The 25,428-nt window shown below is 38.0% G+C and overlaps 1 protein-coding gene across 1 annotated transcript in view; it reads left to right on the plus strand.

The window, feature by feature from the left end:
* The first annotated feature begins 606 nt into the window (after nt 1-606).
* The window catches only part of ADAM10 (ADAM metallopeptidase domain 10), a 109,062-nt gene continuing 84,240 nt past the window's right edge, over nt 607-25,428 (plus strand). Inside the window, exons 1-2 of the mRNA XM_057543260.1 lie at nt 607-924; nt 20,745-20,895. Of these exons, the coding sequence (XP_057399243.1) occupies nt 870-924; nt 20,745-20,895 (206 nt within the window). The 5' untranslated portion in view covers nt 607-869. The remainder of the gene's footprint in view (nt 925-20,744; nt 20,896-25,428) is intronic.

Consider the following 25,428-nt stretch of genomic DNA (forward strand, 5'->3'; position numbering starts at 1 on the left):
GGCACGCTTTCAAAATGGCTAAGGCCTGATCTGTGTCACAAATTTGTAAAGCGATCAGAAAGATATGACAGGCTGTGCTTCTGCTGCTGGAAGATCTTTACATTTAGGTTCTGATTGTTGGCGGCTGTTTCCGATGTAATTACCGCTTGTTCGCACTTGGCTTTTTGGGTGGGGGACTTTGCTTTTGTTTACTTAGTAGACGTCGTGCACCCTGAGAGGCAAAAAAAGAAGTAACCAAAATCTCCATTCCCTGTTAAGAAGTGGACAGCTGCCCCTTGACTCTCCCATTTTAACCCGAGACACAGTTCTCAGCAGCTCTAAAAACCAGCCCTGTGCGGTCCGCAGATTTGCGCTCCGGTCCGGGGGCGGAACCCCAGGAAACCCCACCTCCCAAGCCCAATCCCCGCTCTCCGCCTGCGGACAGGAAGCAGCGGCTGGCCTAGCAGCCTGGGCACCAGCCACAGCGCGCATGCGCGCGCCCCTGGGGCGCCTGGGGGAGGGGGAGGAGCGGGAGGAAGGGGTGCGGCTCCGCCTGCTTGTTGGGCGCTCGCGGGTCACGTGGCAAGGAAGGAGGCGGAGGTACCGGGCTCGGGGGGAGGGAGGTAGAGAAGAGGGAAGGGGCGAGGGAAGGAAAGCGGGGAAGGGAGGAAGGAAACGAACGAGGGGGAGGGAGGTCCCTGTTTTGGAGGTGCTGGGAGCTTTGCCGGCCCCTGAAGTGGGGCGAGAGGGAGGTGCTTCGCCGTTTCTCCTGCCGGGGGAGGTCCCGGCTCCCCGTGGAGGCTCCGGACCAAGCCTCTTCAGCTTCTCCCTCCGGATCGATGTGCTGCTGTTAACCCGTGAGGAGGCGGCGGTGGCAGCGGCAGCGGAAGATGGTGTTTCTGAGAGTGTTAATTCTGCTCCTCTCCTGGGCGGCGGGACTCGGAGGTGAGGCACGACCCCGAGCCCCGGGGGCGCGGTGAGCACGGCAGACCGCGCAGCGGCAGCGGCGGCCGGGCCGAGCGGAGCCCAGTCGCTCCGTGCGGCTGGCGCGTCAGTCAGCCCGGCCGGCCGGCGGCGCCACTCGGGCGCGCAGCGCTCCCCGCTCCCTATTGTCCCCCGCGCCCCGACCGCGTTCCCTTCCGTGGCGGGCCGAGGAGGCTCCGAGACTCCGGCGAGGCCTTTCCCGCCCCCTGCCGCCCCAGCAGCAGGGGAGCCTGGGGTTGCCTGCCTGAGAAGCAAAGTCGAGATCCGGGTCGCCAGGCGAGAGCCGGTGGCGCTCAGGCCGGCGGCACCATCCCTCCAGCCTACTCGACGGGCGCCGGGGCGGGCAACTGCCGCGGGGCCGCCGGTCTTTGCCATCCTGGTCCCGCGCTCACCCTCCTCACCCTTCCGCCCCCAGCTCCTGCTTGGTGGCGAATTCCGGAGTCCGCTCCGTCGCGGAGAACCGCCGCGCAGGCTCGTGGGAAGTTGCGATTGTATTGTTCTTTACCGGGCGCAGCGATCCAGACCGACCCGGTTCTGCAGAGGGGCCGCCCGTGGAGGGGTCTCCTGCTTGTCTGAGCCGGGCGGCTACTGCTCTCCAGAGTGCCCCGCCTCTGTCCGGGTGTTCGGAGAGAGATAGCGGGAGGGTGTGTTTATGTTCAGTGGAAACATTTTGTTGCCTAAGGGAAAGGTTTTGGTGGGGAGAAAGATAAGCCGTTTTCGGGATGTTCACTGATCTGTAGGCTGGATTGCGTCTTTTTGAGGGACGGTCTCTCGGTGACCCAACTTGAAGAGTTTTCTTAAACTCTCAGGTGGAGTAGTCATACAGTGTAATTAGTGGATTGTCAAAACAGTGGCAACCCTCCACCCCCCACGTTGGCGTTAAGTGTGCTAAAAGCATATAATTTCTTGATTACTCCAGTTTTGAAGACGATTTTCATTTCCAGTGTACCCCAGGACCAACTGCATCATTTTGTTGTTGTGTAAAGTGCTTTATTTTAGGTTAACTTTTTGACTTCCTCCATAGTATACTTAAAGACCTTAAAATATGTTTAAAAGAATTGGATTGGAAATTTTTCCGGAGTGCTTTGGATTAGTATAGACAAATTTGATAATTTAGAAAATATCTGAATATTTCATGTAGTGGATTGTTTTTGTTCTTTTCTTTATAACTTTGACTGCAGAGCCAAGCATATTTTTGTCCAGTCTTCTGCTTTGTCTGAGGATACTTTGTAGTTAGACTTCTATTGTAGTTTGTAGTGTTCATTTGCTAGCGAAAACATCTTAGATTAGGAGCTTCTAGTAGATGTTTAGTTTGAAATATCTGTGCTGGATACCCTCTATAAGGGCCTTTGTTTTTACATTTGTATTTATATCCTAAATGTGGCTTACAAGAAATTTCTGTTTTCACTTTTTGTTAGACACCGATTTCTATGAGGTAGTAAAAAGTGAGGCGTCCACGTGATGCAGTTTAAACTCCTGATGAGCAGTAGTCTATAAAATGTTCTTTGCTTTTAAAGAGTGAAACAGTAAAAATAGAAACTGGTGTATTCTGATGGTCGAAGAAAAAGTATAAATTGACAGCATAATCTTTGTGGGCTAAGGCCCTTTTTAAACAAAAATTTTCTAAATTCAGAACTCTGGAGTCATTTATAAAGTATCATTTCGCATTAAACATTGGTTAAAAGGCTACTTACTTTTTGATGTTTGTTTTAAGCAGAACTTTTTCAAAAAGACACTAAAAAATCTTTCATTTTAAAATTAGCATCAAGATTGTAACTTTTGGGTGCATGGAGATATTGGTAATTTAATTGTAATATATAGTATTTTTATCTACAAATCTGAGCTTTTATGGTCAAGTTTGTAAGAAGTTTTTATGAGCATGATATGAGAATAGAATACATTCAGATTCTCTTATGAGAGACTGAATATGTTTGTGTAGATTGGAAGAAGCTGTGGTGGAAATATGGATTTAACTTTAAAGTATAAATCATTCTTAGGTACTTAATTATCCTTTTTAGTTGCTTTCCCCTATCTGATTTGTCAGTCACTGTTTTGCATTAGTTTTTTCTTGCTCTTAGTGTGTTGGTGGGAAGCTGGAAAAGAGAATGTGTTTAGAATCATAAAACTAAACTTTCCTAAAGTTGTCCATTTCTTGCACATGTCCCAGCCTATGCTGTATTTGTAGGAAGATACCATACATTTTCTAGAGTTTAGTAAGTGTCTATATAGACATGACTCAAATATATACATAAAAATACTTTATTTTATGCAACCACATTAGAAATTTTATTAGAACTATTCTGATTAAATATAGCCGAAAGAATTTTTATGTATGTGTGAATTATACTTTTTAACACAAATATGTTGGTGAGTTGATGTTTTTTCTTTCTCCTCTTTTAAAAAAATTAATTGGTGTGTTTGAGAGGTCCAAAGGTATTTTAGCTGGAGCAGTAAATTCAATCCCATGTTTTGGTTTAATGAAATCATACTTTAAATGAACTTTAGAGTATGAAATTTTTTTTTTTTTTGATGGAGGCACGGCTTGTGGGGATCTAAGTTCCCCGATGACCAGGGATCGAACCTGGGCCCTCGGCAGTGAGAGCGCGGAGTCTTAACCACTGGACTTCCAGGGCATTCCGACATGTTTTTTATATTAAAAAATCTGGTGTGAATGCTTTGCTTTGTAGCATGCGTTATAAAGAAATAAGTTTTCTGGAAGTTTGGCCAAAAGTATTAAAAGTAGCAAAGTTTAAGCTTAAACTATTTCTCTCACTTTTACCAGCAAGTAAGGGCCTATGAAATTAATAAAGGGGACAGACTTCTTGTCTTTATCTTTTTTTAAAATAAATTTATTTTCATTTTTATTTATTTTTGGCTGCATTGGGTCTTCGTTGCTGCGCGTGGACTTTCTCTAGTTGCGGCAAGCGGGGCTACTCTTCGTTGCGGTGCTCAGGCTTCTCATTGAGATGGCTTCTCTTTGTTGCGGAGCACGGGCTCTAGGCACACGGGCTTCAGTAGTTGCAGCACGTGGGTTCAGTAGTTGTGGCTTGTGGGCTCTAGAGCGCAGGCTCAGTAGTTGTGGCACACAGGCTCAGTAGTTGTGGCGCACTTAGTTGCTCCGCAGCATGTGGGAACTTCCCGGACCAGGGCTCAAACCCATGTCCCCTGCATTGGCTGGCGGATTCTTAACCACTGTGCCACCAGGGAAACCCCTGTGTTCCTTTTAAATGGGCTGAATTTAATCTTAAATGATTGAGGTTTAGTATAAGAACAACTTACAGTTTTGGTCTAAACTTGGTTTAGCTGTCAATTTTGTACTTAGAAAAGGGAGCAATACTAAGGATAAATGGAAAAACTGGAATAATCCTGCCAGTTAGATTCCTATGAGGGCAGTAACACTGCTGTCTAGCAGTGTGAACGCTTTGTCTTAGGACTAGTGGGGTGGGGACAGTCCTGTCCTAGCTAGGTTGCAGGAAATAGCAGTACTGAGAATAGTTCTCAGGGGGTGTAGACTCTCTTTGATGTTGGGTGAATTCATTCTGAAGCTACTACAATTCCAACTAAACAATGTGAGAACATGTACAGTAAGAACATTGCTGTTTAGTCACCAGTGTTTATTGTATGTCTGTGGCTAGTAGGAGTCATGACGGCACAGTCTTGAGTGAGAAGAGAAGAAAAAACATTGAGTTTGTCAGAGCAGACAGAAATGCCAAGATATAAAAATAGAGTTCCAATTATGTATTGTAGCTGCAGTTGAAATGAGGATTTATTAAGCTGGAGGGACATCAGCCAGCTGGGGAGAGCTTTTTGAGATAGAAGAGAATGGCTTATAGTGTAGTAAGATGCATGTAGGCTTACTTGCCTGGAATGGAGAGTCCATGGCAGGAAATAAGGAGAAATGCTAACTGGGCCATAATGACTGGGACTCTCATTATTCATATAATAGGCCGTGATAACTATGAAGAAGAGTATTGTGGAATTTTGGTTGGCTGAGCAGTTGGGATATGATACAATAAGGAATAAATTAGCTGCTTGATGAACTGGGTGATTGAGTCCTGGGTTAGGGTAGTGATTGTAGAAACAAATATGGGTACAACAAGAAATCATATGGAAGAAAAACTGGTAAAACTTGGCAAATGTTTAACGTGAAGGTATCACAATTTATTGAGGGCTCACTCTGTGTTGAATTTGGATCTTAGAGGCTGTTGCATTGGAGAGAGTGTAGTTTTATTAAAGCTTTGAGGACCTCAGTCTTTGAAGTTGAAAGTGTCTAAGATCTTGAATCTAGATTGAAGGTTATAGGTTGCGATGTGTGTCAGAGTTGAATTTTATCCTACTTGCAAACTAATACTTTTGTTGGGCATTGGTTAAAACTTTGCACAATCCTTCAATAATCTGTGGTGAGTCACTTGGGAAGCATTGTTCCTGACAGTTGGGAGGTAGAAGTTTGGTGAATTTGAGGTGGAGGGGAGAAATTAAAGGTACATTAACAAGTATATTTTTACCTTACAAGTGTATATTTACTGTCCTTCAGCTGGAATTAGGCTCTTCAGTTCAAGAATATGCTTGATACTGTTGATTATATGTGAATTGTGAAATTCCTGTTTCAGACACAAATTGGGGAAAAGAATGTGACTTCTGTGTTTGAGGCAAATGTACGTATACGATTTGTGGAGCAGAATTTTCTTTCTGTTTATTTTTGCTTGCATTAATGATTGCAAGGGATATATATGTACATATATTTTTTGAACAACTTTGAACTTTGGATTTAGTTTTCAAAAGAATACAGATAGAATCCTATACTTATGAATTGGGTGGAATATTAATTTGCTTCTTTTTTCCTAAGACTTAAGTGGGATAAGTTTGTAAAAATGCTGAAGAGGGCTTCCCTGGTGGCGCAGTGGTTGAGGGTCTGCCTGCCAGTGCGGGGCACATGGGTTCGAGTCCTGGTCTGGGGGGATCCCGCGTGCCGCGGAGCGGCTGGGCCCGTGAGCCACAATTACTGAGCCTGCACGTCTGGAGCCTGTGCTCCGCAACAAGAGAGGCCGCGATAGTGAGAGGCCCGCGCATCGCGATGAAGAGTGGCCCCCGCTTGCCACAACTAGAGAAAGCCCTCACACAGAAACGAAGACCCAACACAGCCATAAATAAAATAAATAAATAAAATTTGAAAAAAGAAAATGCTCCCTATTAAAAAAAAAAAAAAAAAAGAGGGAAAGCAATATTTAAAAAAAAAATGCTGAAGAGATTGTAAAGTGCTGTGCAAATATTGTTAAAAATATGTTGTTTCCAGGCCTAATTTCATTTGGAATCTATTAGTTACAAAATACAGATAAATAAATGTATTTTTAGAAGTTGAAATACTAGAACATCATTATCAAACATTAACAAATAGAATTTGAGAAATCCATAATTCCTTCTCGAACTCAGTTCTGTCACTTCTTAATATTAATCATTCAGTCTTTTAAAATGCCTGTTATTATGAATTTACATCATAGTATTTATGTGGTTTTGTAGCTTTTAAAAAATTAATGTGTAGTTAAAATGTATACGCAAGCAGACACTGAAATATTTATAAGTAGTCTGGAGGTAGTTTTGGTTGTCACAACTTGAGGAGTGCTTACTAGCATCTAGTGGGTAGAAGCCAGAGATGCTGTGAAACATCTTTTACAATGCATAGGGCAGCCCCCACACAGCAAAGAGTTATCGGGCTAAAATGTTTCTAGGGCTGAGGCTGAGAAACTGCTGTAGCAGAAATTTGCCGTCTTTGTCCTCTTCATCTTTTTTATTGTTGTTGTTATTTCTGATAGCTTATTGTCTTGATTACTCAAGTCACATAAACTCCCCATATTCTTATCCTGTTGAAGCCTTCCTCTTCCAGTGTTCTGTGCACTACAGTTAGGAAAAAAATTTTTTTTCCAGCATTGCCCATTCTTCATCTTTGAGTTTGCCTTTGGGAAGAAAATCTGATTCTCTTAATTTATAATAGTGATTGAATGACTGATTATCTAATGAGGATTATCTAAAAACCAAACCAAACCAGTTTCTTGTTAACCCAAAAGAGCCATGGATTAGCAGGATTTTAGTTTCTGTGGGAAGATACTTTGAGGCACTTAACCAGTAGCTTACTCTGCAAATCTCTCTTCAGAATTAGTTGTACTCAGCTTCAACTTTTCACAATTTATTTTCTTTAGAATTTTAACTCATAAGTACTCAAAAACTTTCATGTCTTTTTCATAACTCCATCCCTCCCTCCCCTTATTGTCATTGGTAGCACCTTTGGCAGAATTGTTTTATTTACACATCAGATTTCCTGGAAAGAGGCAGAGGCAGATGGTTTGGGGTATAATATGGGAGAAGGGTGAGGTACTGAGAGTAGGTTTAGGATAAAATGCAAAGTGTGGGGTAAATATATATAAACATTGCAGTGGTGGCTGGAGCCATTTTGTGTGTGTGTGTGTGTGTGTGTGTGTGTGTGTGTGTGTGTGTGTATGTGTGGCGGACTGAAAGTCGATGTCCCTTGTCTGTACTTATGTTTGCATTTACTTGAAATGGTGTAAAGGCATTTCAAATCAGCATAGAAATCTAAATTATGTACCTATTCCACTTTTGGATTTTTAAGTTGTATTTCATAAGTGGTTGAAGTTTAATACATTTGGTAGGTTTTCACTATTGATGTTTTATGTCCTTTGTGATAGATTCAGTTTAAAATTTATAGTTTATAATTTCACTTTGAGCCAGCTAACTTTACTATTTTTAATTCTTAGAGACTAGCTTATCTGAAAAAGTGGGTATGTTGGAATATGCTTATAATTGTAGACATACTCTCCTATTTTGAGCTTTCACTTGTAACTCTTAGGTGTAGATATTTGTAGAAAATGATTTGACTAGTTTCTAGTGAAGAAATAGATACTGTGGCTTAAGTTTGAAGTCACAATTTAGAAGTAACTTTTCTAAGACTGCAGTAAAGGCACTTAAGTATATTGCTGAAATACAGGACATTATAGTTCCTGGAAGTCTACCTTTGTCATACGAGAGAACAGCTTTGTTAATGGTATTTAGTGCTTCAAGATCAGAGTGAATGCATATCAAATATAAGAATCATTGGTCAACCCAGTGTGATGCCTAAGACACAGTTGATGACTCAAGTTCCTTAGGAAGGAAATACACTTTAAAGTTGTGGAAAAATGCTCTTGGTTCCTAATTTTAAAATTACACAAGTGAAAAGTCTGTAGAAAACAACTTGATTACCAGTAATTTTTCTGACGAATGGAAGTGTGCCAGCCTTAGCTTATTCTTACACATCCTCTCATTTATTGTAATTGAGTTTTCCTGTAAATAGGGAGATGTGTAATGTCAAAAGATTTTTGCAGATTTCCTTCCCCCATCCTTAAGACGGTACTATCAACTTTCTTTGATATTAATAGGAAAACAAGTTTATTTCTTACGTAATATTGCTCTCCCACAAAAAGGTGTTATCCACCATCAGTAAGATATACTCTGTTTTTTCCCCCTTATGTTAATGAAATTTTCATTCTGTGTTTTTTTGCCCTATTCTTATATTTAATTTAGATTGGAACAGAAGATTGTATGTTTTGGATTCAGGAGTTAGGAGGGAAGCTTTTGTCTGCAAGCATTCCTGAGAAGTAAGATGCTGCCTACCCATAGAATATGGAAAATAATCGTAATGGTTAGCATTTATGGCATACTTACTATATTCCAGGTGCGAGTCTTAAAGTATAATGAGGTTGTTAGATTCTGCCTTTGTACGAAGATTGGGTCATTTTGCCATCAGAGCATAATTTAGGCTCTTTGTACTTACAGTATTTGAGCCATTTGACTTTTGGTCAGTCAAGTTCTTTGAAAGGTGTTTTGTTTTTCTTCGTTTTTTTTTTGACATTAGAAAATGTTTACAGTTAAGATGGGAGAAGCACCGTAAAGAACATTTTGTGCATAATACCATTTCAGTTTTGTCACAGATAAATTTATATATGTATTCATTTTTTAAAAGCTTGAGAACAGATACTAAATCTCTTGATGGTGAGATATAGGTTATATCTTTTACAGAAGTATCTATTACAAAACTTTTGTGATACGGAAAAAGAAAAAAACATTTTTTAAAGTTGGATTACCTTTAGTAAATACCAGTATCCCGGTGACTTTGAAAACAGTCACAGGAAATAAAATACTGTTCTCAAATTGTGAAAAGGGAGAGAGCGCCTTAACATCTCCAGTGGCAAGGAGACCGAGGTATGTTTTTTCTACTTAGAACCTGCTGACCATTTTTCTGCCTGTCTTGTATTGTAGGTGATTTTTTTTTTTGGTGTTGCTTTACTTTTTTAGTTTTTTTTTTTTTTTTTGAAAATTAATTATGTTTTCTCCATCTTATAGGTCCAGTCCAATTATTCTTCTACCAATTTTACACATAGGCATTTGCTTGGTATACTGTTTAATTTTTCCTAACTTTTTATCTTAAAAATGTATGTATTTTCTGAAAGGTTGGAAGTATATATAGTCCAGTTAACATTTATATACCTTTAACCTAAGTTTATTAGTGGTTATCTTTCACCACGTTTGCTTTATCGCTGTTAATATATATTCTTTTTTTGTTCTGAACCCCTAAAGTAAGTTGGTACCCTTAAATACTTAAGTATGGATCTCGTAAGGTTAAGGACATTGTCCTTACATAACCAAGAAGATTCTTTTTTATTTTTTAAGTGTTCAGATTTCCCATGGAGCTTGTAGGTACTAAGTACCATGTGAATTTATTATATGTTTTGTGAAGGCCAGATTTCTGGCAAGTACAACTAAGGACTAGAAAGTAAAACACTGTTGGTATGCTTTTATGTATAGGTAAAAAAGAGTAAGAGGAGAGAAAGGAGACATTTACAGAATAACTACACTGCAGGATGGAGCTATTTTATGTAGGAACAATGGCACAATAACATAATAGCCTAGAGGTTATCATATCATTATGACCTCTTAGGTTAAAGATGTTAATAAGGGTGAGCCTGGCTCAAGAAGATGTTAAAGTAGAGGGGAAAAAAATCAGTAATGGTTCAAAAGGAAAGATACTAGGCACATAGATAAACTTCAATTATCTAGAAATTTTCCTCAGTGGAACCTGTCATTTTCCTTTGATGTCAAATTACTAACATCTTACTGTACTCTAGGTTAAATGTATTTTATTTTCATCATTGTCTAGTAACAGATCTGTTTCTCCATTGTTAAGGACTTTACATGATGAGAACGTCTTCAGTGAGTATTGTATTCTTTATCAGAAGGGAGAAAAGGAGTTAAAGATTGCCATCCATTGAGTCCTTCCTGTTACCTTCCCTGTCATTCATGTTGCCCTGCTTGGGTAATATATCAGTGATAAAAGAAGCTCCAGTTCTGTATTCAGGGGCAGCAACAGAACATTAGTTTTTTTGCATTGTTTGTTGTTGTTTTGTGTTTTACTCCTAGGCAGAATTCTAGGCTATGATTCCTTTTGTACAGATCTATTTCATCTAAATAAAGGATTTAAATTAGAGGAAGAAAACAGTAGTCTGTTATGGGCCACAGATCACATGTAAACTTAAATGGCAACAGACCTTTGGAAGAAGAAGTTTCTGTGCTGGTAGTTACTTATTAGTTGTGTTAAATAACCCCTAATATGATGATGACCCCTATATTTGTATCGCCAGCCCAGGACTCTCCCTTGAATTCTAGACTCCTGTATCCCAGCTACATCTCCAGCTAGATATCTGGTGGGCATCTGAAACTTAACATGTCCAAAACCAAACCTCTGATTCCTCTTACCCCAGTCTTTTTTCTGTAGTCTTTCCCATCTCAGTAAATGGGAGGGAGCTCCATTCTTCAGTTGCTTAGGCAAAAAACTTTGAGTTATCCTTGATTCCTCTTTTCACTTACACCCTACATGCAAATTCTGTCAGCTTCTCCTTAAGAGTATATGCAGATTTTGACAACTTCTCATTAGCTCCACTGCTACCGCATCCATCTCACTTTAATTACCGTAAAACCTGCTGACTCTTCTCCCTGTTCTCTTGTTCTGCCAGTCTCTTCTCAACATAGCAGTCAATGTGATTGTGTTCAAAAGCTGCTTTGGTCAAAACCATCCACTGGTACATTGTATACTTTAAAATGGTTAAAATGGTGAGGTTTATGTTCTGTGAATTGTACCTCAACAAAAAAGTAATAGCAAAATAAATAAAAAATAAAAAAACCATTCAGTGGCTTACTATTTTAAGTAAAATCCAATGTCCTTATAGTGGCTTCTAAGGCCCTACCTGAGGTACATGTATGCTTATTCTCCCTACCCTCTGCCCCCAGTCCTTCCCCACTGTTCGTTTCTGCTCCAGCCACACAGAGCTCTTTAAAAATTGCCAGGCTTGCTCCTGTCTCAGGGATTTTGCACTTGCTGATCCTTTTACATGGAACAGTTTCCCCCTTAGATTGCTGTATTATCTCCCCTCTTTCTTTTTATTTTTTAAGTTAAAAAAAAATTACGTGGTGGTGAAATACACATAAAATTTACCAGCTTAACCATTTTTAGCTGTGTGGTTCAGTAGTATTTAAGTACATTCACATTGTTGTACTTCTGTTAAGTCTTTACTCAAATATTATGAAGTCTTCTGATTACCTCATATAAATACATACATATAATACAAACCCCTTCCTTGGCATTCTCTATCCACTCACCCTGTGATAACACTCTTATAGCCATCCGAAGTTATTTAACTTGTTCACAGGGAACTCTATTCAATATCCTGTGACAACCCATAATGAAAAAGAATATGAAAAAATATATATGTATAACTGAGTCACTTTGCTGTACAGACACAACACAACATTGTTAACACAACAACACAGCATTGTAACACAACATTGTAAATGTTAACACAACATTGTAAATCAAATATCCTTCAATAAAATAAAAAAATTGATTATGCGCCAAAAAAGTGAAGTTATTTGCTTGTTTGCCTTCCTTCTCTAGAATAAAATTTCCTAAGGTCAGTAATTTTGTTTTGTTAGCTGCTATATTCCCAGCATCTAAAACAATGCCCATATAGTATATAGTGCATATAGTAAGTGCCCATTATATGTGCTGAGTGAATAGATGAATGATTACTGAACTAGATAATTTCACTTTTTATGAATTACATAAGAATTCCAATTTTCTAAAAGTATGTCTGGAAAAAAAGCCTTCAAAGCTTATAATTAATCTTTTTTACTTTAATTGACTTTAAAATGGAATGAAAATACCATTTCTGTTAGTGTATTGGTTTTGCTCATTATTTTTATATGCCCAGTTAATTAAAAGAATTAGGTAAATTAGACTAGAAGGGGAAATGTAGAATGTCTTCATGGTTATCTGATTTTACTGAATAAAACTTGTAAACTTTGCTATATTCCTAAGATGAAACTTTAAAAAACCCATTTTCATTTTAGGGTAAATTTAAACTCTTTTTTTTTTTTTTTTTAATTTATTTTATTTATTTATTTATTTTTTATTTTTGGCTGTGCTGGGTCTTCGGTTCGTGCGAGGGCTTTCTCTAGTTGCGGCAAGTGGGGGCCACTCTTCATCGCGGTGCGGGGACTGCTCTTCATCGCGGTGCGTGGGCCTTTCACTATCGCGGTGCGTGGGCCTTTCACTATCGCGGCCCCTCCCGCTGCGGGGCACAGGCTCCAGACACGCAGGCTCAGCAGCTGTGGCTCACGGGCCCAGCTGCTCCGTGGCATGTGGGATCTTCCCAGACCAGGGCTCGAACCCGTGTCTCCTGCATTAGCAGGCAGATTCTCAACCACTGCGCCACCAGGGAAGCCCCTAGGGTAAATTTAGAATCACAGAATGTTCAAGCTAGAAGGAAGTTTTGGGGACTTCCCTGGTGGCACAGTGGTTAAGAATCCTCCTGCCAATGCAGGGGACACGGGTTTGAGCCCTGGTCTGGGAAGATCCCACATGCCGCGGAGCAACTAAGCCCGTGTGCCACAACTACTGAGCCTGCGCTCTAGAGCCTGTGAGCCACAACTACCGAGCCCTCATGCCACAACTGGTGAAGCCCCCGCTCCTAGAGCCTGTGCTCCGCAACAGGAGAAGCCACCACAATGAGAAGCCCGTGCACCACAACGTGGAATAGCCCCCACTTGCCACAACTAGAGGAAGACCATGTGCAGCAACGAAGACCCAATGCAGCCATAAATAAATAAATAAATAAATTAATTAATTAAAAAAAAAAATAAAAGGAAGTTTTGTAGTCTTGGGTGGGTCACTTAACCTCTCTGTGCCTTATCTTAAGATTAATTGTACTTACCCTGCAAAGTTGTTAGGAGGGTGAAATGAGATAATACATTTAGCCATAATTTACTGAATTCTTACTTGTTATGTACTGTATACTATTCTAAGCCCCTTTATATATATTAAGTAATGTAATCCATATAACAACACTGCTAGGTATAGGTATTGCTATTTCACTTATTTTATAGACAGGGAAAATGAGGCACAGAGAGGTAGGTAACTTGCCCAAGATCACTCAACTAGTTAGTGGCACAGTTGGGATTCTAACACATGACTTATAAATGAAGATAATGCTTGCTAAACTGTTGAAACATAAAGTAAGATATGTTGACCATATACTTCCACGGTTATTGAAAAACTTCATTACGAAAAGGAATATAACATTTTTAACTGTCCAGAAAGTCATGCAAAATGGTGATGAAAGCTGCATGGGTAATTGCAGAGACAAATACCTGAAATACACTCATAAAATCAGTAGAAGATTAAGAAAAACTTACCTAGCGAATAGATCTATAATAATTTTAATTTTAACAAGTAGCACTTCGCAAATACTAGACCTGTTAGAAATTCTGGTACTTCTTGGATGAGTATCATAGATCACATTTTCTGATGATTGATTTATGGCTCTCTTATCAGCAAGGTATAGGCTGCTTTCTTTATAAATTCAAATGAAAATGGCAATTTTCGTGAAACGTTGAGTGGATTCATTAATTCTTACAGCAAACATTTACTGAGCAACTGTTTTCTTACTCTGTTCTAGGTAATGAGGGTACATCATTGAACAAATCAAAGTCCTTGTTCTTATGGAACTTCTGGTGGTAGAGGGATATGTCAATAAAAACATGAAGAAAGAGCAGGATATTAGAATGAGTATGATTGGGACATAAGCTTTTAGATAGGGTGATCAGAGAAAGCTTCTGAAGAAATTTTGTAGATATCTGAATGAAGTGTGCCAACCCTGCTTTGGGGGAAGATGTTCCAGGCAGAGGGACGATAAGGAGACTAATGTGGCTGTAATACACAGAGTAAGGGGAGAGTGGTAGAAGATAAGGTGAGACGGGTATGGAAGTGCAGTGGGGGAATGCAGCCCCTTATGAGGATCATCTTCAGCGTTATAAGCCACAGTTATGACTGTTTTTTTTTTTGAGATTATAAATCATGATGAAGGCTGTGGAGGGGGAACAGCGGGTGAGGGGGGTGGGTGAGGGGTGGAAGATTTTGAGCAGAAGAGTGACACAATGTAACTTTATTTGAACATTATTACTCTGACTGCTGTGTGAAAAATAGACTGTGGGGGGCAAGAGTGGAAGCTAAGAGGCCAGTTATTTGCAGTGGTTTTTGATTGTCTAGAACCTTTTGAACCTTGCTTTGTTTGGCACATTTTCAGCCTTTTGAATTCCATCTCCTTAATTTAGATTCCCCAGCCTTTCATTTGCAACTAGGACACAGGCATGTAAACTAGTCTTCTGAACTAGGCTCCTCTAATCAGAAGCATCACCGGAGACCTGGATTCTGAACTGAGCAGACATGTATGCTTGCTGAAGTTTTGCCAATAGTGTGCATCTTTCAGACTGTTATGACACATTTTTCCCTAGTTGTTTTAAGGTTGTGTTTCTGGTACAAAAGTGGGATTGGAGAGGCAGGACAGTGTTGGTGTTTTTCACAAGATATTTTGGGGGTAATTATGGTGTGTACTGCTGCTGCTGGGGATACCTGGATAATTTTGAGGAAGATAAAATGGGGAGGGTTCCAATATTATTGTCAAGTAGTAGAATATTACTTCAAGTAATAGACTTGTATCAGAAGTACGGGAATTGATTAAGATCATAATGGAGAATGCTTTAGTGTTTATGGAAAAATCTTTAAGTTCTGGGTGAGGTTTCCTGTGTAGGATCTGCATGTTGGGATCACTGGTTGTCGTTTACTCTTTTATATCCCCCAACTTTTACTACTTATGTCTGTCCTATTAACAAAAATATAGTTACTTATGAATAATGAGTCATTATAGGATGCTTAATAGTTTCTTGGAGGTGAGTAGAATGTTGATTTTATTTATTTTCCTGAAGGGAGGACAAGCTGGACTATTTTGAATTGTCTTTGTTTTAGATTCTGGATTTTTTTTTTTTTTTTTTGAAAAAGTGTATAACTTAGGGAAGAGTAAAAGAAAGGCCAAATACCCATATGCTTACCACTTTGACTCACCATTTTTCTTTAAAAAAAATTTAATTAGCTTTATTGAGGTATAATTTCCATACAATAAAATTCAGCAATTAATTTTGAGAAAGGTATATAGTTGTTTAACCACCACCACCATAATGATAATAATAATAATATAGAACACTTACATTAACCAATAAAGTTCCCTTGTGCTCTTTGCAGTCAATTCAAAATCCTTCTGATTTCCCTTTTGATTTCTTCTTTGACCCAAGGGCTATTTAGAAGTGTGTTAAGTTCCCAATATTTAGGAATTTTTCCAAGTATCTCCTACTGATTTAATTGCACTGTAGTCAGAAAACATACTCTCTGATTTCGGTCTTTTAAAATTTATGGAAACATGCTTTATGGCTTAGAATTAAGGTCTATCTTGGTGAATACTCCATGTGCCCGTGAAAAGAATATATACTCTGTTGTTGGGTGGACTATTTTGTAAATGTTAATCAGGTCAAGTTGTTTGATAGTGTTCAGTCCTTATTTTTTGTCTACTTGTTCAGTGAGGAGTGTTCATGATTTCCAACTATAATTTACATATTTGTCTACTTTCAGTTCTGTCAGCGTTTTTTATTTTTAATTAAAAAAAAATTGTCCTTCTCATTCTTTTTTTAAAAAAAAAATTTATTTATTTATTTAGGCTGTGCCAGGTCTTAGTTGTGGCACGCGGGATCTTCATTGAAGCATGTGGGATCTCCAGCCGCGGCATGTGGGATTTTTTTTTTTCTCTTGGTTGCGGCATGTGAACTCTTAGTTGCGGCATGCATGCAGGATCTAGTTCCCCAACAAGGGATTGAACCTGGGCTCCCTGAACTGGGAGAGGGGAGTCCTACCCACTGGACCACCGGGGAAGTCCCCTGTCAGCTCTTTCTTCACATACTTTAAGCTCTGTTATGTGATGCACATTTAGGATTGTTTTTAAATGTAAATGATCCAAACACTCCAATTAAAAGGCAGAGATTATCAGATTGGACAAAAAAGCAAGACCCAGCTCTATGCTGCCTACTGTGAACTCACATTAAATACGTAGGCACAAATAGATTAAAAACAAAAGGATGGAAAAGAGATACCATGCCAGTCAAAAAAAAAAAAAAAGGAGTGCTATATTAATATTAGACAAAGTAGATTTTAGAACATAGAATATTACAAAGAATAAAGAAGATCATTTGATAATTGATAAAGGAGTGAATTAATCCAAAAGGCATAATACATAATAATCATTGACATTTATGCATGTAATAATAGAACTTCAAAAATCAATTAAGCAGGGCTTCCCTGGTTGTGCAGTGGTTGGGAATCCACCTGCTAATGCAGGGGACACGGGTTCGATCCCTGGTCCGGGAAGATCCCACATGCCGTGGAGCAGCTAAACCTGAGCACCACAACTACTGAGCCTGAGCTCTAGAGCCCACAAGCCACAACTACTGAAGCCCGCGTGCCTAGAGCCCGTGCTCCGCAACAAAAGAAGCCATGACAATGAGAAGCCCGCGCACCGCAACGAAGAGTAGCCCCTGCTTGCCGCAACTAGAGAAAGCCCACGCGCAGTAACGAAGACCCAATGCAGCCAAAAATAAATAAAATAAATAAATTTAAAAAAAAAAGAACAACAACAAAAAATCAGTTAAGCAGAGAACTGCAAGGAGAAATAGAAAAAGTCATAATTACAGACAGAGATTTCAATACCTTTCTCTCAATAATAGAACAGATAGATAGAAAATCATGAAAGATATGGAAGGCTTGAACAACACTGTCAGCCAGTTGACCTGGTTGACATTTATAAAACACTGTACTCAATAAGTGCAGAGATCGACATTTCTGGAACACTCATCCATTAACAGCAGAATATACATTCTTTTCAAGTGTGCATGAAACATTGCAAGGATAGACCAAATTCTTGGTCATAAAATAAGTCTCAGTGTATTTAAAAGGATTGATGTCATACAAAGTATGTTCTCTGGGTATAGTAGAATTAAATTAGAAGTCAATAACAGAAAGATAACTGAAAAATTCACCATATTTAGAATCTAAATAACAGACTTCTGAATAGCACATGAATAATAGAAGAAATCAAAAAGGAAATTAGAAAGTATGTTGAAAAGAATGAAAATGGTAACACAGCATAACAGAATCTGTGGGATGTTGCTAAAGCAGTATTAAGGGAACATTTATAGTACTAAATACCTGGATTAGAAAAGAAAAGTCTTAAATCAATGGTCTTTACTAAAAAAAGAAGAGCGATTAAACTCAAAGTAAGCAGAAGGAAAGAAAGAAAGATCAAAGTGAAAAATAAAAAAATAGAAAGCAGAAAAATAAGGAAAATCAAAAGAAATAAAAATTGGTTCTTGAGAAGATCAGTAAAATCAGTAAATCTCTAGCTATCCTGATCAGGACCAAAGAGTGAAGATACAGATTACCAATATCAGGCATGAGGGAGGTAACATCACTATAGATTCAAAAGATATAAAAAACATAATGAGGGAATATTATGAACAGCTTTATCTCCATAACTTCAACAGCTTAGGTAAAATGGACAAATTCTTACCAAAGGTCACTCAAGAAGTAGATAACCAGAATAGCTGTTTATATATCAAATTGACATCATTAATAACCTTTCACAAAGAAAATTCCAGGCCAAGATGGCTTCACTGTTGAATTCTATCAAACATTTAAGGAGGAAATAATACCAATTCTACATACATTTGTCTAGAAAATTGAAGAAGAGGTAATACTTTCAAGGTCTTTTTTTTATATGGATACCAAAACTTGACAAAGACAGTCCAAGAAAACTACAGACCAGTGTCTCTCATGAACATAGATAACAAAAATTCTAAACAAAATTATAACAAATTGAATCCAACAGTATTATAAAGCATAATATACTACATTCAAATGGGATTTATATCAGTAATGCAAGGTTGGTTTAACATTAGAAAATGAACAGTTTTTAAAAAATTGAAGTATAGTTGATTTAACAATGTTATGTTAATTTCTGCTATACAGCAAAGTGATTCAGTTATACATATATATACATTCTTTTTAAATTCTTTTCCATTATGGTTTATCACAGGATATTGAATATAGTTCCCTGTGCTATACAGGAGGACCTTGTTGTTTATCTGTTCTCTGTGTATTAGTTTGCATCTGCTAACCCCAAACTCCCACTCCACCCCTCCTCCATCCCCACCCTTGGCAACCACAAGTTTGTTCTCTATGTCTGTGAGTTTGTTTCTGTTTTGTAGATAAGTTCATTTGTGTCATATTTTAGATTCCACATATAAGTGATACCATATGGTATTTGTCTTTCTCTTTCTGACTTACTTCACTTAGTATGATATTCTCTGGTTCCATCCATGTTGCTCCAAATGGCATTATTTTGTTCTTTTTTTATGGCTGAGTCGTATTCCATTGTATATATGTACCACATCTTCTTTACCCATTCATCTGTTGGTGGACATTTAGGTTGCTTCCATGTCTTGGCTATTGTGAATAGTGCTGCTATGAACATAGGGGGTGCATGTATCTTTTTTAAAAAAATTTTATTTATTTATTTATTTTATTTATTTTTGGCTGCATTGGGTGTTCATTGCTGCACGTGGGCTTTCTCTAGTTGTGGCGAGCGGGGGCTACTATTTGTTGCAGTGCATGGGCTTCTCATTGTGGTGGCTTCTCTTGTTGCGGAGCACGGGCTCTAGGCACACAGGCTTCAATAGTTGTGGCACGAGGGCTCGGTAGTTGTGGCTCATGGGCTCTAGAGCGCAGGCTCAGTAGTTGTGGAACATGGGCTTAGTTGCTCTGTGGCTTGTGGGATCTTCCCGGACCAGGGCTTGAACCCGTGTCCCCTGCATTGGCAGGCGGATTCTTAACCACTGCGCCACCAGGGAAGCCTGCATGTATCGTTCTGAAATATAGTTTTGTACAGATGTATACCCAGGAGTAAGATTGCTGGATCATATGGTAACTCTATTTTTAGTTTTTTGAGGAACCTCCATACTGTTCTCCATGGTGGCTGCACCAACTTACATTCCTACCAGTAGTGCAGGAGGGTTCCTTTTTCTCCACACCCTCTCCAGCATTTATTATTTGTAGACTTTTTAATGATGGCCATTGTGACCAGTGTGAGGTAGTACCTCATTGTAGTTTGTTTATTTTTAAATTAATTTCACCTGTTTCTTTTTACTTTTTAAAAAAATTTTATTTATTTATTTATTTATTTATGGCTGTGTTGGGTCTTCATTTCTGTGCAAGGGCTTTCTCTCTAGTTGCGGCAAGTGGGGGCCACTCTTCATCGCGGTGCACGGGCCTCTCATTATCGCGGCCTCTCTTGTTGCGGAGCACAGGCTCCAGTCGCGCAGGCTCAGTAATTGTGGCTCACGGGCCTAGTTGCTCCGCGGCATGTGGGATCCTCCCAGACCAGGGCTTGAACCCGTGTCCCCTGCATTGGCAGGCAGATTCTCAACCACTGCGCCACCAGGGAAGCCCCCCTCATTGTCATTTTGATTTGCACTTCTGTAATAATTAATGATGTTGAGCATCTTTTCATGTGTCTGTTGGCCATCTGTATGTCTTCTTTGGAGAAATGTCTATTTCGTTCTTCTGCCCATGAAAATCAGTCAATTTAATTTTCCATATTAATAAACTAAAAAGAAAGAACCATATAACCATCTTTTTAAAAAATTTATTTACTTATTTTTATTGCAGTATAGTTGATTTACAATGTTGTGTTAGTTTCAGGTATAAAGCAAAGTGATTCATTTATACATATTTTACATATATGTATTTTTTCTGATTCTTTTTCCTTATAGGTATATGTTAGGTCCTTGTTGGTTATCTATTACAATCATCTTAATAGATGCAGAAAGAGTGGGTGACAAAAGTCAACACCTCTTCCTGATAGTTTTTGTCAGCAAAGTATTAATAGAAGATAACTTTGTCAACCTGGTAAAGGACATCCTAGACTAAACCTATGGCTAACATCAAAACTTGTGTGTGTGGTTAAAATTCCCATTATAATAAGCTTTTAGGGACTTCCCTGGCAGTCTAATGGTTACGACTCCATGCTTCCACTGCAGGGGGTGCAGATTCGATCCCTGGTCGGGGAACTCAGATCCTGCATGCCGCACAGCATAGCCAAAAAAAAAAAAAATGTATATGAAAATAAAGTACTAGGATTAGTGAAACAGTTTCATATTTATAGATATTTGAATCATCATGGAATCATATTAGAACTAGAATGGGCCACAAGATGACATTAATTCAAATTGTTTATTTTTTATAGGTCAGTATGGAAATCCTTTAAATAAATACATTAGACATTATGAAGGATTATCTTATGATGTGGATTCATTACACCAAAAACACCAGCGTGCCAAAAGAGCAGTTTCACATGAGGACCAGTTTTTACGTCTAGATTTCCATGCTCATGGAAGGTGAGTAAATTTATGCTGACTGTGTCTGAAGTTCCCATGTATTCAATCTATATTAAGAGAAGAAATTTATACCCTTAATTTTCCTTCTCTAATGGAAAGATCCCCATTTGGAAATTCAGCCTACACTGAAATTTGGTGTATACCTTAAAAAATGTTTTCTTTTGAAGCGGATTGCCCTTTTTATGTTGTCAAGGAAACAGTCACATTTAAATGTTTTTAAGTTTATGAATCAGATCCTCTGTTGTATTATTAGAGGATATGTCTTTAAAGAAGAGTCTGTGTTTGTTTTTCAGCTAATTTTATGTGTTTTATGGCCTATGTGTCTGTTCTCTGGTGCCAGCAGTGACGATAGCTAGTTGTAGGCCATTGAATAAGTCATTTAATTTCTCATTAACTCAATTTTATCAGCTCTAAAATGACAACTTGTAGACAGATGACCTACTGTACTGCTTAATTCTCAGACAGAATTGTTAAGGAATAAAGAACAGGGAGCCAAGGGAGAGAGGTAAAAAAAATCACATTTATTTAGTCCTGTTGTGTTCCAGGTACATAGATGCTTTATATGCATTTTCTTATTTAATCTCTCTACACCCAAACAAGGTAAATCCTTTTATATCCAAGGAAACTAAGACTCAGAGAAGTTAAATAACTTCTTTAAAGTTATGTAGCACAGATTTTACCCGGACCTGGCTGATTCACGACCCCATATAATTTTTTTCTTTGTCTGTTAGGAGTACTCAGATACAAAATCTTCAAGTATTCTTTGTCAGATTCTCTGCCTTGCCTGCTGTAATGAATGTCTATTCCTTTTGTACTTTTTCTACAGTTGTAACGCTGATTTATTATTCACCTCCTAATAGGTATCCCAGCTTCCATTCCATTTATTATTAAAGCGATCCTATGTACTGCTACTAGATGACTCTTCCTTAAATGCTTCCTTTTTCACATCAGCTTATTGCTCTAAAGTCTTCAATTAATGATTGTTAGGCAGATTTCTTAACTGGGCTTTCAAGATTCTTTGTAAATTAACTCAAGTCTATTCTAAACTTACTTTGTTCCACTTCCCAATATTGTGTCTGTTTCATTCAGAATGAGCTTCTCATTGCTGAATATACCATGTACAGTTTGTTTCCTCTGTTATTTATCTTAAATTCTGATCATCTTTTAATACACAATTCAAGTTCTACTTCTTTGAAGCTTTATTTACACCTTCCTCTGAACCTTTAAATTACTTACCTGTACCATTGGCATTGGTTCAATATCTCTTCCTTTTCATGTGTGTATTTCTTGTTTATTTTTCTGTAACTGTGTTTTTTCTTCCTCACAGGCAGACACATGCTACTATTTAGTGTGTCTACTATTTGCCCTTATATTATAGATACTCAAGGACGATTTTAATGGATGAAAAAAATCAGATAATAAGAACTGCTATGAAACAAAGTATTTTGCACATGGAAATAAATGCATTACTTAACTTAATTTCCATATTACAAAACAATGATCATTATAGAAAAAAGTACTTTCAAGTTATAAAATCTACTTTGTTTTGAAGGAAGAAAAAATGCATTTCAGGATCTGTTCTTCTAGATAGAAATTTTAGTGATGGCAAATCATGTAAATTTTTATGACCCTTAACCTCAGAAAAAATTTTAATTACCCATTCTTTATTGGTACCATGAAATAATAAGCAATCATTAAGCCTTCCTAAGTTTTTAGCAACTATCTCAAAGTAAATTTAATGCTATATTGCAAATATCGTGTGACTGCCAAAAGGAAAAGTTGAGATTCTAGCTGCCTTTGGTTTGGATACCACATTTCTATTACATCATTAGATTTTTATTAGCTCCATTATATAATTCATATTGAACATATGGCAAAACCAAATCCCTACCTCCTTTTGTTTTTTTTGGTACATGTGTGAAAGTAACTGAGAGAGAGTGTACAAGTACACGCTGTTATTTAGTTATTCTGATAGGAGCTGCAAGATGTGCGTAAGTCATTGTATAAGAAGAAAATGTGATATGGTGTTTTACAGATAAAATGCTGTAGATATTCAAAGGGAGGAGGACTTACTTCTGGCTGAGGCTCTCAGCAAAGGACCTGGACCCAGGAAATCTCATTCTGTGTATTAGTGGTTATCTTAGGTACTTTTAACAGAAATCTGTTTAATTAACTATATACATATACTACATTTTCTAGAAGAGATCTGAATTCAGAAATTTTATTTTGTTGTCTCAATTATTATACTTGTATATTCACACTGTCTCAGAGTTTGTGCCCTAAAACATGGTTATTGTAACTACCTTCTAACATACCGTAGTTAAAAATGTGATGATCTGATAGTTTTATTTATCCCTTTCCTTGAAATACGCCTACAAAAATGACCTTGATAAATATAATTATAGATTTCCTGCTAAGTTTCTTCTCCTTCTCCACCATATACAAAATGTTGGTTTTGGGTACTAGCACAGCCTCTGTAGGATGTGGGTATGTGTGTGTGTGTGTGTATGTGTCTTTCAGTATTAAAATCATTCTTTGTTCTGTTTGTTTTATGCCTAAGCACATGAACACAATTCTTTCAACCTGGCTTCCAAGTTTCATAAATAAGAAAGGGTGGCTCACATCCCAAGTTTACAAATACCAGTGTTAAGTGAAGGAATGTCGAGATTCTTTAAGCCTAATGTCCATTCTTGAGAATTCCATGAAAAACCATTGCTCTTTTTTTTCCCTTCCAGTTTTATTGAGATAATTGACATATAGCACTGTATAAATTTAAGATGTATAGCATAATAATTTGACTCATATACGTCATGAAGTTACATTTTCTTTTCTCGTGTGTATATGTATTTTTAAACATTTCCTTCATGTTTTGTTTTCCATTATATACTTTGGGCAGTCAACTTTATTTTCTGGTCTTCTCATGACTTTGCTAACTTTACTGCCTTTCATAGATTTGCATTTGAGTAGGAAGCTACTTAGTAAAGAACTTGTGATTTTTATAGGAAGTATAATATATGTATTGAAACAGTCATAAACTGGGTAGAGAAAGGAGTACTGTGGTAATTTGGAGCCTGAATGGTGTTCCCTTCTGACTTGACATGCGTTATCTAGAGATTTCTTTTGAGCCTTAGCTTCCTCATTAGTAAAACCTTGAAGTTTGGATGAGATAATGTTTAAGGCCTCTGCCTGCTTTAAAGTTCTACAAAATATATTAGTAACACTCAAGTGACTAAATTAAAAAAAACTCAAAACACTGTGTAGTCAGTAATAAACTATTTTTTATGCTTCTGTGTTTAATTGTTTAGGTACATAATCAATAAATCAAAATTGTTTCCATCTAATGTGTGATTTGTATATAGTGTAAAAGAGACCAAAATTTTATCTAAGTACAGTACGATGTTTGGAGTTTTCTTTTTTCTGATTTTGATAATTATTCCTATAGCCTTAACTGTACATTTACAAACTGTTCAAAATAAATGGTCAGATAATTTGATTTGAAGTTTTCTTTGCAGTTTGAGACTCAAGTTCTCCCTGCCTCTGACATGTGAGGGTATCAAGGATGTGGCCCAGGTAACCTGTAAAAGGCATAAGTATTCTCTTTGGGTCCTGACTGGAGCTGGGTTAGTCACGAAGTGTCTTGGACTTTATCTTTGACATATCATGAGTAGCATAGCAGAAACCCAGGATGCTTTTAACTCCATAGACAAACCAGCACACTTTAAGAAGCAGAAGTGAGAATCTAGGGAGCACAGATAGATGCCAGCTCATACAGAAGAGCAACAGAATAAATTAGAATTGTGTAAAAATGCTATTGTTACGGATATGGAAAAACAAAATTTAAAAAAATACTGACCTGGCACTGAAATCTATTCCAACAAGATTTGAGCAAGTTTGAGCAAAAATTCCTAAGGGAAAATGGTATTTATTTGTACCTATTTTATGTCAGGTACAGTGCCCTTTAGCGTATACTTTTGTTGAAGTATATTTCACACCACTCTGTCTCAGCAGTGGATTTTCTAGGATATGCAATTCTTAATTATTGCTTGATTGCCTGATTCCTCATTACACAGAAATTAAAAGCCTAACAAATATGTTTTTTAAAAATCTGAAGGCTACACTGGCTATTTGAATTACTTACTGAAATAAGAAGTAGCAACTGAGTTGTGTTCATGTTAATTCTGTGTTCAAGAAGTTAAATTGAGAGCTGATGATGGCTCTGAGCTTAGCTTGGATAAGATTTTAACATGAAATATCATTTTTATTTTTCATGTTTTTAAGCACTAACTAGGGTTTATGTAGAAGAGGGAATGAGTTTTAAAAAACTGAGCTTCCTCCTGTTTTGAAAAAGGAATGGAAATAAGAGTGTAAAAGTATTTTTCTTTTGTTTTTTAATTTAATTAATTTAATTAATTTATTTATTTTTGGCTGCCTTGGGTCTTCGTCGCTGCACGCGGGCTTTCTCTAGTTGCGGCGAGCGGGGGCTACTCTTTGTTGTGGTGCACGGGCTTTTCATTGCAGTGGCTTCTCTTGTTG

The sequence above is a fragment of the Balaenoptera acutorostrata genome, chromosome 3 (assembly GCF_949987535.1).
Source record: "Balaenoptera acutorostrata chromosome 3, mBalAcu1.1, whole genome shotgun sequence".
Classification (NCBI taxonomy): domain Eukaryota; kingdom Metazoa; phylum Chordata; class Mammalia; order Artiodactyla; family Balaenopteridae; genus Balaenoptera; species Balaenoptera acutorostrata.